Below are 15450 nucleotides of genomic sequence, written 5' to 3'. Positions count from 1 at the left end.
AAAAGGATGCAGTGACACAGTTTTTAGTCCCCACAGATAAAGTCCAGGGGGCTTATAGATTGGGACATATCCGTCCGTGAGTCCATCCGTTCACCCATCCAATCACGCAGATATCTCAGACACTTTGACAAAATGTCACCTGACCTTGGTGACCTTTGACGTCAAATATACATATTTGTCCATAACTCAGTAACCACAAGTGCTACACCCTTCATATATGGTATGATGGGACACCTTATGACGCTACATATTGTACCTCATTAATTATGCACATATCTAATTTTGAGCGAGCCAATAGAGCTGGAGGTCTGATTTTTGGTATATAGGGATAACTTAGCAATACAATTTTTTTTTACAAAATGTCACGTGACCTCGGTGACCTTTGACCTCAAATATACATATTTGTCCATAACTCAGTAACCACAAGTGCTACACCCTTCATGTATGGTATGGTGGGACACCTTATGACGCCACATATTGTACCTCATTAATTATGTGCATATCTAATTTTGAGCGAGCCAATAGAGCTGGAGGTCTGATTTTTGGTATATAGGGATAACTTAGCAATACAATTTTTTTTTACAAAATATCACGTGACCTCGGTGACCTTTGACCTCAAATATACATATTTGTCCATAACTCAGTAACCACAAGTGCTACACCCTTCATATTTGGTATGATTGGACACCTTATGACACCACATACTGTACCTCATTAATTATGCACATATCTCATTCTGAGCAAGCTAATAGAGCTGGATGTCTGATTTTTGGTATATAGGGATAACTATAGGAGAGAAATTTTTTGACCAAATGTCATGTGACCTCGATGACCTTTTACCTAAAATATATGTTTATGTCAATAAATAAGTAACCACAAGTGCTATGTCCTTTGTATTTAGTAGGATCACAGGCGACCCAATAGGTTCTGAGTTTTTCACACTGTTTTCTCTATCATTTTCTCTTCTTTCTTCATGCTCTGAATGATCGGAATAAATAAAATAAATGGTTTATATAACCTAACCTAGCCTCTGTGACTCTTTATTTATTTTACACTCCATTACAAGGACGTATATCTCTCATACACACATGCTGTAATTAATTAGTCAACACAACTAATTATGCTAATGCATGGACTTATCAGAGGTTGGTCAACATCGGAAAGATAGTGATGTTAATGAAAAAGGAGAAGGTATGAAGATCGTGGGAAACATGTCCCGAGGACGTCCGTAAACCTAGTGGACGCTTATATATTCATGATATGCGCAAACAAACACTGCTCATTATTCAAAAATAAACGGGAAGTTAGATCGAAAGGAACGCTGGAAACGCGCATGCTTTTCGTTGCCAAGCGCCAAATTCTAACATAACTAAGCAGACATGGTCCTGCTCCGTGTAACAAATGCCACCCAGAAAGTATCGACCGACCAAGCAGAAAAAGATCGCCGGAGTTGCCGTTTCATGAGTTTTTCAACAAAATTATATAGATGTATGCTTCACGTCGTCGTTTTCTGCGAGTGTATATACCGAGTATAATTTACAAACCGCGTCGTGATTCAAGGCACAATGGTGACACATTAGCAGGAGCACACACTGGAGAATTTTGGCCAGCACTGTGAATTTTTAAACCAGTCACCTTCATTTCTCTGCACCCGCTATTAACTCCATGTCTACCGCTAACATATCGTTATTTTCTGTCTCAAAGTACGTACCAGCAATAGGCCTTTGACGTTAAAGTCGGTTGTTTTCTGGTATACGGTAGCAACCAAGCTCATGATTAGAATGACTGTACGGCGTCAAAGAGTCGCCGGTTTCTTTTTTCGCATAATAAAAGAGAGTTGGTCGCTACGTGGAGCTAGTTTCTAGCTCCATGGTCGCTACTAGTCTAAGGAATTCATCGATTTTCAATCGTGTCTTATGCTCAGCAAAATTCCCGAAAGAAGCGGCGCACGGGCTATAAAACTTCGTTTGTACTGTTAGGCTAGCTTTGGGTCCATAGCTGTGCTGTTTTCGGACGGGATTTCTGCCTTTTACGGCTGGTTTTCACTTTAACGTCACCACCACAGCCATGGGAACGTCCATGTTCTGCCCGACAGCACGCTTGTCGCAACTTTGTTTGTCGATATTTCGAAAATTTTTCAACCAAATTGCCAACACTCCTCGACAACATGGTTAGGCCTATTAGGGGCCTACCACTACCAGAAATCCGCTCAAAAATCACCAAACTATCGCAGTTTTTCCAGCTTTTTCCGACATGACTACTCGCAGACCGTTCTTTTTCTGGCCACGGTCTCTCTTTTGTGGAGGGACTGTGTTCTGGCGTACAAGCGATTGACGAGGCTCAGAGCAGCCTGTCACTAAAGTCACCTGAGCGGTGACCTCGCAACATCGAAACACAAACTGACATCACCGATGATGTCGGTCACTACGTTAAGAAGCCTGTGAGAATTTTTACCAGCACTGTGAATTTTTTAAACCAGTCACCGCCATTTCTATTCACTCGCTATTATCTCCATGTCTGCCGGTAACATATTGTTATGGAGAAGTTTAGTTACACGTAATGATTACGTTCCATCATCAGCTGATCAGTGATACCCATACGTCGCGTACGTGTATAACATATACGTTCGGAACGGCAAACAACACCTCTACACATACAAAATGTAGTCATAATTACGTGTAGTATTTTTAGATTATTCTTGATGATTTCCGCGAATTTAGACAAGAAACCTTGTAAACTATCATGGAAAACATCTTTGATATCATAATATTTCGTAGAGTTTGCACCAGCGCAAGAAGTACTTGCTTTTGATTTCCTTACATGAACGAAATGTTGTTGTCTCATTCCACTTGTTATCTGACGCCGCCCCAAAGAGTTCTCCAAACCATATAAAAAACTGTATCAAAGAAAATCGGCTGATTTAATTCGAGGATACGAGCTAGAATATTCCTCATATAAAAATTAATGTTTCTTAAAACTTAAACGAATTTCCAATGTTTGTGAGAAAAAATACAGCAAAATTATCGAGAACGCACAGCTAAACTGAAAGGCAGACCACCGTCCGTACACCCACGGACGGCGGGCAGACAAAACCTTAGCAACACCATTCGATTGAGAGAACCACGCTTAACCACACGAACTTTGACCCTAGTCAAAATCAGACTTGTCCCTGGGAAATATGTTTACAAGTTTGCCCACATATAAACAACGTAAAGGTCAAAGGTTTCAACTTCCGACTTCCTGCTTTACGGACGTCCTCATGCCATGAACTGCAGGCAAGGCACTGGCAGGGTTTGCACTGTTCGCGACCATTTAAACGTTTGAAATAAGAGTAGCTGGCTCTCCTCGCCGCCATCGAAATACATTGGCTGCAGTAGATTTTGGATAAATGGTAATGACTGGCCGCAATTTGGTAATTTCTGGACACATTTCAGGAGAGCTTCTTACCTTCCCGTTTTAGTAACCATTCCTATCTTTCGCGATGTTGACCAACCCGTAAAATCCCTGATAAGTCCACGGATTAACATAATTAGTTGTGTTGACTAATTAATTACAGCATGTGTGTATGAGAGATATACGTCCTTGTAATGGAGTGTAAAATAAATAAAGAGTCACAGAGGCTAGGTTAGGTTATATAAACCATTTATTTTATTTATTCCGATCATTCAGAGCATGAAGAAAGAAGAGAAAATGATAGAGAAAACAGTGTGAAAAACTCAGAACCTATTGGGTCGCCTGTGGTAGGATGGGAGACCTTATGACAACACACGCTTTACTTCATTAATTATGCACACATCTAATTCTGGGCAAGCGAATAGAGCTAGAGGTCTGATTTTTGGCATATAGGGATTATTAGCAATTCAATTTTTTTTCAAAATGTCACGTGACCTCGATGACCTTTGACCTTGATTATACATATATATGCATAACTCAGTAACCACAAGTTCTATACCCTCCAATTTTGATAGGATATTAGACCTTAAGATGTCACATTTTGTACCTCATTTATTATGCGCATATGTATTTCTTGGCTGGCCAATACTGCTAGAGGTCTGATCTTTTTTCCCGATATAGAACTATAACTTAGACATGCCTCATGTGTTTCAAATTCGGAACAACGACATAGACCTATGTGCCCATAGATCTCAACATATACACTCCAGTGATACTTCTTAATGACCACATTTCCCTGCCCCATCAAGACTAATACTCCTATTACAAGTGGGGACTATGTCATTGTCAATGACTTGTTGAGTTAATGGTTGTATCACAGTATTCGATATTTCTAATTCTGTATTTTTTCCATTTTATATTCTGAATAAATACATTAAACATATTTCACTGTCTCCAGTACATTACATTTAAGTATTTTCACTTCATGCACTTTATCCCTTTCACACATGTTCAAATATCTGACCAGAGAACAAACACTAATAGTCCAGGATGGGAGCTACAGTGTCATTGACGCTATTTTTTGTTGACATCGCTTTCTGTATGTAGGATCTGCTTGTCCCGTTGCTATAGAAGATGATATTCCCAAAGACGACCTCCAGTACCTAAGTTGCAGACCTTATTTGCTTTTGTCATTCTTGTTTTTCTGGTTTAAATATTTCTTGAATTTACCAATTCAAACCGAATGTGAGCACACTGTCCTTGACGGTATTTTTTGATATTGTTGAAAATATGCAAATTAGCGCCAAAAAGGCGTTTTTTGTAAAAAATCTTCTTCATAATCGCTGGTCAGACAGCTTTGTTATTTTGTATATAGGTCCCTTGGGATAACCCAACTTAGATTTGTTCAAATTGTAATGAAATGTGCAAATCTGTACTTTTAAGGAATTTTTTTGTCATTTTTGGTCAAAACTTTATTTTTTTCAAAACCGCCCATCTGACAGCTTTGATATTTGGTATTGGTATACAGGTTCCTACAGATGAACTAAATATGATTTCTTGAATATATGATGAAATCTGCAATTTTGTATTTTTGGGGCAATTTTTCCAATTTTTGGTCAAAAAATGTTTTTCTCTCAAATTTCTTGTTAGATTGCTTTGAAACTTAATACTCTTGACTCTAGAGTTGTTTTCTATATGATTTCTTAAATTGTGGTGAAATTTTCATCTTTGTGTTTTTGGGTTTTTTTTTGCATTTTGGGGCAATATTTTGGTCAAAAAATAATTTTCTTTGAAGTAAATGTTTTGATTGGTTTGAAATTTGTTTTTAATGTATCTAGAGGCAACCTCGGTTGAGTGTCTTCAAATTTTTGGTGAATATTTTCATATAGGCATTTTTGCGCAACTTTTCCCATATTTGGTCAAAAATCATTTTCTCTGAAATCCCTCTTCCAATGGCTATGAAAGTTTGTATGCATGTTGCCAAGGGTAAACATAGTTAAGTATACACACTGTGGCCTGCCTCATCAAATCAAATGAGAGCCAAGTGTCATTGATGCTATGTTTTCCATTATTGATCGAAAAATCTCTTTCTCTAAACACTACTCATCTCATACCACTGGTTGATTTGTTCTCAGGGATAATCTTACTGTGATGTTCAAATTATAATAATATTTTCAATTTTGTATTAGTGGTAATGCAGCGTTTTTGACATTTTTTGAAATGTGCTATCAAAGTATCTATCTTCATAAACATATGTGTCACAAAAAGCTATTCTCTACATAGCACAACAGGACTGTATTGGCCTTTAGGTAATTTTGCTTTTATTTTTGTGAAATTGATGCCCTTTATCTCATTTTTCCGGTTATTGAAAGTAGTTATTTTACTTTATAGAGAAAAACTGCTCTTGTGCTTTACTCTACTGTTAAAATTTATGTACAGTTAAATAAAGATTTTTTTGGCTAAATAATGCTCAACGTCCATTTGTATGTGTGTATGAGATTGAGTTTATAAGACAGAGTTACTTGTAGGATTATTCTACATTTCTACTGATTTATCACACATTTGGTATTGTATTGAAAAAATACATATGACACCAAAATGTCCGTAAAGGTGTCCACGGAAATTCCACTTGATTATATGCTCCATCTGCTATGTTCAGCTTCTTTTAAGGTAAATAAAAAGAATTGTTGACTTGAAAAATGTAACATGCCAGCTGTGAAGTATCAGGTATAATAGGCCTATAGTACACTTCCTTGGATTTTTGTCAACTTTTAGTATTGCTTAAAGAAAATCAGTTTGACTCCAAAAGTGTCCTTTTGACTTCAAAGTGGTCCCCGAAAACTTGGGATGATTTTACGGTCTCTCTGCTGTATTCAACATCGTTTATGTTAAAGAAAGAATGTGTTGACTTGAAAAATGTAACATGCGACCTGTGAAGTATCAGGTATTAATAAAACTATAGTACACTTCTTTTTTTTGTCCAACTTTTAATATTGCATAAGCAAAATCAGTTTGGCTCCAAAAGTGTCCTTTTGACTTCAAAGTGGTCCCCGGGAAAATCGAATGATTGTACACTCTGTCTGCTTTATTCAACTTCTTTTGCGTAATTGAAGCAATGTTCTAACTTGAAAAACGGAACATGCGACCTGTGAAGTATCAGGTATTAGTAGGACTATAGCACACTTCCTTGGATATTTGTCAACTTTTAGTATTGCATAAAGAAAATCAGTTTGACTCCAAAAGTGTCCTTTTGACTTCAAAGTGGTCCCCGGGAAAATCGAATGATTGTACACTCTGTCTGCTTTATTCAACTTCTTTTGCGTAATTGAAGCAATGTTCTAACTTGAAAAACGGAACATGCGACCTGTGAAGTATCAGGTATTAGTAGGACTATAGCACACTTCCTTGGATATTTGTCAACTTTTAGTATTGCATAAAGAAAATCAGTTTGACTCCAAAAGTGTCCTTTTGACTTCAAAGTGGTCCCCGGGAAAATCGAATGATTGTACACTCTGTCTGCTTTATTCAACTTCTTTTGCGTAATTGAAGCAATGTTCTAACTTGAAAATTGTAACATGTGACCTATGAAGTATCAGTTATTAATAGGACTATAGTACACTTCCTTGGATTTTTGTCAACTTTTAGTATTGCTTAAAGAAAATCAGTTTGACTCCAAAAGTGTCCTTTTGACTTCAAAGTGGTCCCCGAAAACTTGGGATGATTTTACGGTCTCTCTGCTGTATTCAACATCGTTTAAGTTAAAGAAAGAATGTGTTGACTTGAAAAATGTAACATGCGACCTGTGAAGTATCAGGTATTAATAAAACTATAGTAAGCCTTACACTTCTTTGATTTTGTCCAACTTTTGGTATTGAATAAAGAAAATCAGTTTGACCCCAAAAGTGTCTTTTTGACCTCAAGGTGGTCCCCAAGACTTGTGATGATTTTACGCTCTCTGTCCTGTATTCAATCGTTTATGTTAAAGAAATAATGTTTTGATTTTACAATTGAATATGCGACCTGTTAAGTATCAGGTATAAATAAGACAAGAGTACACTTCCTGTTTTTTCAAACTTTTAGTAAAGAATAAAGAAATCAGTTTGACTTCAAAAGCGTCCTCTTGACTTCAAAGGTGTCCCATGAAAATTCGGATAATTTTACGCTCCGCCTGCTGTATTCAACTTCTTTTAGGTAATGTATTACTTCAATCGCGTCACTTTCTATGGTAGGTATTGGATATCTTTGTAAAAAAAATTAAGAAAAATATCCCCCTAAAATATTGGCCTCGAGCCCTATTCTGGTGTATTTTACATCTGTGCATTCGTAGCATAATGCTGAGGCCTATAGATTGCATTCGTGTCAAGGGATATCGCTTCAGAACCGCTGTTAATCTGTCCATAGACCTTTTCTGTAGTTTACTACGACACCAATCGTTTTTTTATTTACCTTGCAAAATAATGAAATAGCTTAGTCTTTGAATAAATGAACATGTACCTACTTTATCTCTGACTATCTATGACTCATCTCCTACTTCCGTTAATTATGTTGAATGTGGCAACATCTATAATTTCAGCTTTTTTAAGAGCCGTCGACTGTTTCTGCTCGGTTCTGAACTTTTGACAGACCCAAAGTATTCAATTACGCGAGAGGCAAACGTTGCAGAATTCGTGGACGTCGGCTCACGGGAAAACGGTTGAAAATACATGTTTATATTATTGAGGTAGCTAGCAGAAGTAGACAATGGGTCGTGAACTGACCAGTGTTATAGTACCGGTCGAAGTAAACTACCAAAAATGTCTATGGGCTGGCTTGTGGCGATGAATTTTTGACCCGCAAGTGCGATTGATACCCACAGCAATGCTGCAAATTGTATTTCATATCCGTTTATGTATTTACGAGCAGCGATTAGAATGACTTCCAAATATCGATATGACTTCAAATGAGTCATTTTATAGATAAGTCATGATTGATGTAGATACTAGCCCTCCCCATTGTTAATTCTGTGCTCAGCCCTTATTTTGTACATTTTTCCCAACTCTAAGTATTAAATACTAAAATAGCAGCTGATATTACATCGGAAACGTCCGTGTGACAACAAAAGCGTCCATTATGCGGTAGGTGTCGTCAGACTTGAGTTTAACCCCCTATCTTACCGGACATTTAGGATGGGGACCACTTTGAAGTCGGGGACCACTTTGAGGTCTTCACAATCGTACGACGATATGTGAATCGGACCATAGCACGCGCTCTGTGAAGTTGTACTTGGATGATAATGCGTTGTGTACAAACTTACTCAGTCGAGTGGCGACAACAGCAGCCATGAGCTCTAATTTGGGCAAAGTTAAAGTTTTGTTGTTGATTGGAGCCACACGTGTTTTAGCCATAACAATTGCTGTTTTGTCGTTTTTCTTGAGGTAAACGACGGCTCCGTAGGCTTTCTTCGAAGCGTCAGCGAAGACATGTAGCTCGCAATTGTTATCATCGACGTTAAGTCTTTCCATCAAAATATCGACCATTGAATGTAATACAGGTGCTCTGGTCGTCGGCGATTGAGTACCATGCTTTTGACAGTTTCGTTTAGAGGTTCATCCCAGTGTATGTCTGACTTCCAAATGTCCTGAATGAGTAGTTTCGCCTTGACATGTACTGGCGATAATAATCCCAACGGATCATACAACGACGCAGTATGACTGACAAGTCTTTTAGTAGACAACAGGTCTGGTGACGTATTGTTGATGTCTTTGTACGTGAGTGTGTCCTTCTCAGAGTCCCATTGCATAGCTGTGGGTCCATAGCTGTGGTGTTTTCAGACGGGATTCCTGCCTTTTACGGGCCGGTTTTGACTTTTCCGATTTTTAACCCCGCCACCACAGCTATGGGATATTCCATAGACTAGCGTCCAAATCCGCCGCAAGCACCCTTTGCGCAAGTTTGCTCGACGATATTTCGAAAAATTTTCCATCCAAATTACAAATTGCCAACACTCATCGACAGCTTGGTTATTAGGGACTCACCAGACCAGAAATCCGCTCAAAATTCACTGAAATATCGCCTTTTTTCTAAGTTTGCGCGACATGACTACACGTAGACCGCCATTTTGCTAGCGTAAAACTGTTGGTCGAGGATCCCTGCAGTACGTCACTACAGTGACGTAGGGCCGTGACCTCTCAACTTCTAAACACAAACTGAGAGATTCATCGTGTGATATCGATGACCATCGTTCGTCTTATGGACATTCCCAGTCTCACAAAACTGAAACCAAACTTTTACTTGGGGGAAAAAAGTTCAGTCCTAGGATCTATAATTAATCGTGGCGCGCCGCGCGGATGCTGGCCGTAAGTTAGTTTGTGTTCAGAAGTTGAGAGGTCACGGCCCTACGTCACTGTAGTGACGTACTGCAGGGATCCTCGACCAACAGTTTTACGCTAGCAAAATGGCGGTCTACGTGTAGTCATGTCGCGCAAACTTAGAAAAAAGGCGATATTTCAGTGAATTTTGAGCGGATTTCTGGTCTGGTGAGTCCCTAATAACCAAGCTGTCGATGAGTGTTGGCAATTTGTAATTTGGATGGAAAATTTTTCGAAATATCGTCGAGCAAACTTGCGCAAAGGGTGCTTGCGGCGGATTTGGACGATAGTCTATGGAATATCCCATAGCTGTGGTGGCGGGGTTAAAATCGTAAAAGTCAAAACCAGCCCGTAAAGGCATGAATCCCGTCTGAAAACACCACAGCTATGGACCCACAGCTACCCATTGCATAGCGAGAGTACCGAAGCACACACACAGGCACTATAGGAAAAAAATGCGAGACTGGAGCGAGAAAGTGACGCTTTCTCGCAATTGGTGAGAATACCTTGTCATTCTCAGTGCTATCGGTGAGAATTGTTGAATTCTCACCGTTGCGCAGTGACAAATGCACTCCTTGGTGAGATAATAGATTTTCACTAGTGAGAATGGAAATTTTCACTAAGCCTGTGAGAATGGAAATTTTTACAGTGAGAATCAACCAGACTCATCATTCACTGGTGAGAATCAACCAGACTCATTGTTCACTTGTGAGAATTAACCAGATTGATTCACATCAGTGAACAACAAGTCTGGTTGATTCTCATCAGTGAATGGTGAGTTTGGTTGATTCTCATCCTAAAAATATCATTCTCACAGTGCTTGGTGAGAATTTCCATTTTCACCGGTGAGAATTTATTGTCTCACCAAGGAGTACATTTCTCACTGCTCACTAGTGAGAACTTTTGAATTCCCACCGGTAGCTGTGAGAATTGACAAGAGATTCTCACAAAATGAAAGCGTGAGAAAGCGTCACTTTATTACTCCAGTCTCGCAATTTTTTCCTATAGTGGCATGGCGTTGACTTTAATTTCTCATCTTTCTCAGCGAGTTTACGTACAGCCTGACTGTTTGATGACCAGGAACATAAGTTGAAACCACTAGAGTCCATCAGTTTGTTGGCTTCTTCGTAATATTGAACGGCTTCAGATTTAGTAGACTCACTGATGACATCATCAACATAAATGTCTTGTTTCAAGTCCGCTGCTGTCTGATTTTCCGGGCCAGCCTCCATTTGTGCTGTAATGACAGCGTTTAGTATGAAAGGGCTGCAGACCGCTCCGAATAATACTGATTTGAATAGATATGTGACGAATTCGATGTCGATATCATTCGGGTCTGAAAGCCACAAGAACTTTGTGAACTTTCTCTCGTAGGCCTCAAGCCGTATTTGAAGGAACGCCTTCTCGATGTCGCTGGTTACTTTGATCGCTTTTTGCTCTGAAACGCAGTAGAATTGAAGTTAAATCATTCAGTAACGGCGGTCCCGTCATCAAACATTCGTTCAAGCTTGGAGAAGTGTTATTGCCTTTGCAACTGAAATCGTACACAATTCGAATGGGCGTGGTTATAGAGTCTTTCTTGACATGTCTGTGAGGCAAGAAGTGACCAATTCCGTGTTGTCGTTTTCGACGCGTTCAATAAAACCTTGTTTCTCTTGGTCAGTGATTACTTTGTGGTAAATGTTCACAATGTCAGCTGGTAGACGGCGTATCGCACGTGTTCTATTATTAGCAACATGAAAGTTAGTGGGCAGCGGATCGTGGTTTGGTTTCCATGGCAACTTGGCGACCAAGTGGTTGTTCTCCCGACGGAGATGAGTGTCTGTATAGGACTCGAATTCTGCTTCTCTTCAGAGCGTTGTGCTGCATTGTGTCGTGTCATCCTTTATTCCAATGGACTCCAAGTCCCAGTATGTAGTTATCGCACTGTCACTCAGAGTGTCAATCATGCGTGTAAAACATTGGCCGCAGCAGTAGATTTACCATTCTGTTTTGGGCCAGAAAGTAAGTATCCAAACGGCAGTGGGTCCCTGTCCGCGGATAATTTCGTTGCCAACGAAACTCCAGTAGTAGTCAGCGCCGATGAGAATATCAATATCGTAGCGGGTATCATTTGAGACAGGGTGCGCCGGATGGAGGCCCTTCAAATAAGGCAATGTAAGCAAATGAGCGTCAACGTGCTTCTTTAGGCCCGTAGAAATTTTAGGAATCAGAAGTGCATCAATTTCAGCTATATCAACCAGAGAGACTCTGAGAGTGTGAAGATCGAAAGTTCCTTTTTTCATAGAGTGGACCCGTGTATGCTTATTTCCAAAGGCGGCAAGATCGATGGTTTCAGAACGCGTGATATTGGCGCGAACGCGGTCGGCAAAACTCTCAGTTACAAATGTACGGTTCGCCTCTTCGTCAAATAGTACTGTAGCGGTCACAACAGTTCCATTGTCTGATGAGACTGGTATCTTGGCGGTTTTCAACAATACTGGACCTGTCGGAGTACGAGAAATGTACCTGAGTATTTTCACTTTGAAGTTTAGCTTCCGCTATCAGTTTGAGTTTTTCGTTCACTTTCAAATTGACGGTTGTCCTGCCTGGGAGGTGATCCATTTTCGTTATGGTTACTTGATTTATGCATGGATGTAAAAAATAGACTCTTTTACATCCATGATTTATGGCGAGGAACAAATTCACTTTGATGTAGCGAGGTGTGATGTCTACGTTTACACAGTCTGTATGAGAATTTTGAAGCACAATGTCCGAAAGTATGTTTTCCCAGACAGTTATAGCAAAGTTTACTTCGGCGTACGATCTCCTAGCTCTGCATGGCAGGGCTGTGTGTTACCGGCGTTATACGGCCTCCCACCACATGTGGTCATGGATGTTAAAAAATAGATGTGGCGGGAGGCCGTATAACGCCGGTAACACACAGCCCTACCATGCAGAGCTAACGATCTCCATGCGGGACTTCGCATCTGATACTACTGTGCAGTCAGTTGGTGGATGAGATCCACTGCAGTAAATACACGGGCGTTGTCTAGGTGTGCGTACAGGTCTCTGTCCTCTAGTCGTAGAATTAGAGTGAAAAGTGGCGATGGTTGCCGGTTAGCGCGGCATATCATCATCATTATCAGTGTTATTGTTACCAACAGATCTGACTTTTATTTCGCACAAGATGGCTTTTCGGAGAGCTGGTAGATCCCAGGCATCATCTCCGCGTGTTCTTGCGAGTATTCGTTGTATTTCTGACGGTAGTTTCTCCACTATCATGGGTATTAGTACACTGTTAGTAGTTTACCATAGGAGGCTTCGTTTTCTCCCAGAGCGTGTAAGACCGCGTACATGGGATTCAAGCGTATCGTAGAAGTGGCGCACACTTGATACAAATGCCGTTGGAGTGGGCAGTTCCCACAGAGATTTCATGTGATCGCCGATAATCGTTTGGGGTTGGCCATATCTTTCCTTGAGAAGTGTCATAGCGTTGACATAGTTTGCGTCGGTTAGATCAAGTCCTTCAATTGTACGCGCTGCTTCGTCTGTCAAAAGACTTCGTAGATATGTGAACTTCTGGATATTTGAAAGTGACTTATCATCGTGGATAGAGGCGTTAAATGTGTCGATGAAACTCATCCATTTCAGAGTATTTCCTGAAAATGTTTGAAGCTCGAGTTTAGGTAGTTGGATCGTTTTTCGTTGAGAGATGACTGGTGTAGATACAGCAGTAGGATTAGCAGTGTTACTTTCTGCAGCGACTCTTCGTAGCGTGGCGGGGTCGTGGGATTCGATGAATTGGCCGAACAATTCTTTTCTTTCCGATATTGCTATTTCGTCATCGCCAGTGTCCTCGATATCTTTGTCCGATTAGGAGTATTGTTCAATATGAGTTCATCGATAGCTGTAAGTCGTTCATACCTGACTTGGACGAGCTTGTAGGTCGCTTTGATAGTACAGCATAGGCTTTTGACTTGTCAGCTTCCGTGTTGTATTGATGGATTTCGGCCTCAGCTTTGTTGAACACCTTAGTGAGTAGTGATCGGCAAACCGTTCTTCGTTTCTTGAGTTCAGGGAGAGCATCATTAGAACTTGAAGGTCCAGCGTCGGTCGACATCGCGATATCCTTGTCTCAGCACCAAAATGTGGGGGGAGGTTCTTTAATATCGGACGTCAGAAGACTGCTGGACTCGCAAATAGTTAACAATAAACACGTAACTATTTATTGAAAACACTGGAGAGAGAATCCTGAACTCCTCACGTTATATGGAAAAACGAACAGCAACAAAAATGTGGAAAACCTCGCTTTCATTTCCCAAAACGGCGGGAAAGACAGCACAGAACTTTGTATCAAAGTTAGAATAAACATGAACGTCATTGGCTAATTCTCCAAGGTCATGCGTGGAAACAAATCCTGGTTTTCAATGACGTTCGCACTGTGATGTCAAACAAGTTTAGAATCCTATCTAAACATCAAGCTATAGCATGCAAAATACGCAGCTTATGAAAACATAACAAAAACACTCAACAATTTCAAACTTTCACGACAATCATGATCATACAAAAACACAAGCATGATGACATTTACTTGAATGCACAACACAATGGCCAACATTTTGTTGTCGTAATCTTTATTTTCTCTGTAACATTTGTTTTTTAAAATGACGGGAAATCTAAAGTGATGTTAAAACGTCTGAATTTACATGTGACTTTCGACCCTCAAGACAGTATTATAAACTTTTTCAGTCTTTAAAGGGTCTTATTCAAAGAAAACTGTTAAAACTGAAGATATTTTGAGATTGGTTTACTACACATCAGCAGCTATTTTGACCCTCAAAACAAACAACCTGTACCGCTTAGCTTACAATAACTACCTGTGTTGGCAGCCAGCCGGTTCGTTACGCATACTCCCAATCTTTACATATCCTACTTTTCAAATCACAGTCTTGTAGCTCTGTTTTCCCAAACCTCTCATATCTGTGCACAGGCGCTCCTTAGCTGGGTAGTCTGCTAAGTAGATCGATTTTCGGCTCGATTTATCGATCCCGTAGTCGATATGCCCGCCACTGCAACCTAGTGGACCGTTCAGTTTTTACGGCGGGGGGGGGGGGGGGGGGTCATCGTAATTTTAGAATCCGCAAGAGGGGGTCATCGCTTTTTCACTGGTAGGAAAGGGGGGATCACCACATTTTCAAAAACATAATACCTACAATAAAGTTCAATTTATGCCATGGCCATGATCGACCCTCTTTACCGGCGGGCCACCTTCGGCGGCCCACTACAATAAATTGACTTTATGTAATGGCCCATGACCCTCTTAACGGGCAGATGCCTTTGGCGGCCCACTCCACTTAGGTTTACATCATGCAATGCCCATGATCGACCCTCTTTAAGTTGTCTATAAGTTGTCTATGGAAATGAAGTTAAAAATTGCCATACAGTTGTCTTAACAGACGTTTGCATGGTTGTGGCTGGGAAGTTTGTGCGCTGGCATCTCTGCTACACGAATAAAGTGCGCCGCGTACCGGAGTTCAAATCCAAACCGTGCGGGTAAATTTGACATATGGGTTTTGGTTATTTTTCAGACGTAGGGGGGTTATCATTTTTTTTTGTTACAAAGGGGGGGGGTCATCTTTCTTTCACGAAAAATGCAGGGGGTCTATATTTTTTGAACACCGGCGACAAGATTTTGCCCCCCCCCCGGCCGTAAAAACTGAACGGTCCC

The 15450-nt window shown here is 40.3% G+C and overlaps 1 protein-coding gene across 1 annotated transcript; it reads right to left on the bottom strand.

Moving 5' to 3' along the window:
- Positions 1-10359: 10359 nt before the first annotated feature.
- On the bottom strand, positions 10360-13842 carry LOC139124056 (uncharacterized). The gene is made up of 3 exons (XM_070690186.1): positions 13647-13842; positions 10799-11178; positions 10360-10365 (listed from the first exon to the last, which is right to left on the bottom strand). Exons 1-3 carry the CDS (start codon positions 13840-13842, stop codon positions 10360-10362), a joined length of 582 nt encoding a protein of 193 aa, XP_070546287.1.
- Between the last annotated feature and the right edge of the window lie 1608 nt (positions 13843-15450).

The sequence above is a fragment of the Ptychodera flava genome, chromosome 2 (genome assembly GCF_041260155.1).
Source record: "Ptychodera flava strain L36383 chromosome 2, AS_Pfla_20210202, whole genome shotgun sequence".
Classification (NCBI taxonomy): Eukaryota; Metazoa; Hemichordata; class Enteropneusta; family Ptychoderidae; genus Ptychodera; species Ptychodera flava.
This window is presented reverse-complemented; position numbering and strand designations above follow the sequence as displayed.

Coding starts and splice junctions, on each gene's coding strand:
- LOC139124056 (XM_070690186.1), bottom strand. CDS start 13,842: ATGTCGACCGACGCTGGACCTTCAAGTTCTAATGATGCTCTCCCTGAA. Junction 11,179..13,646: donor TACAAGCTCGTCCAAGTCAG/GTATGAACGACT, acceptor ACTGCGTTTCAG/AGCAAAAAGCGATCAAAGTA.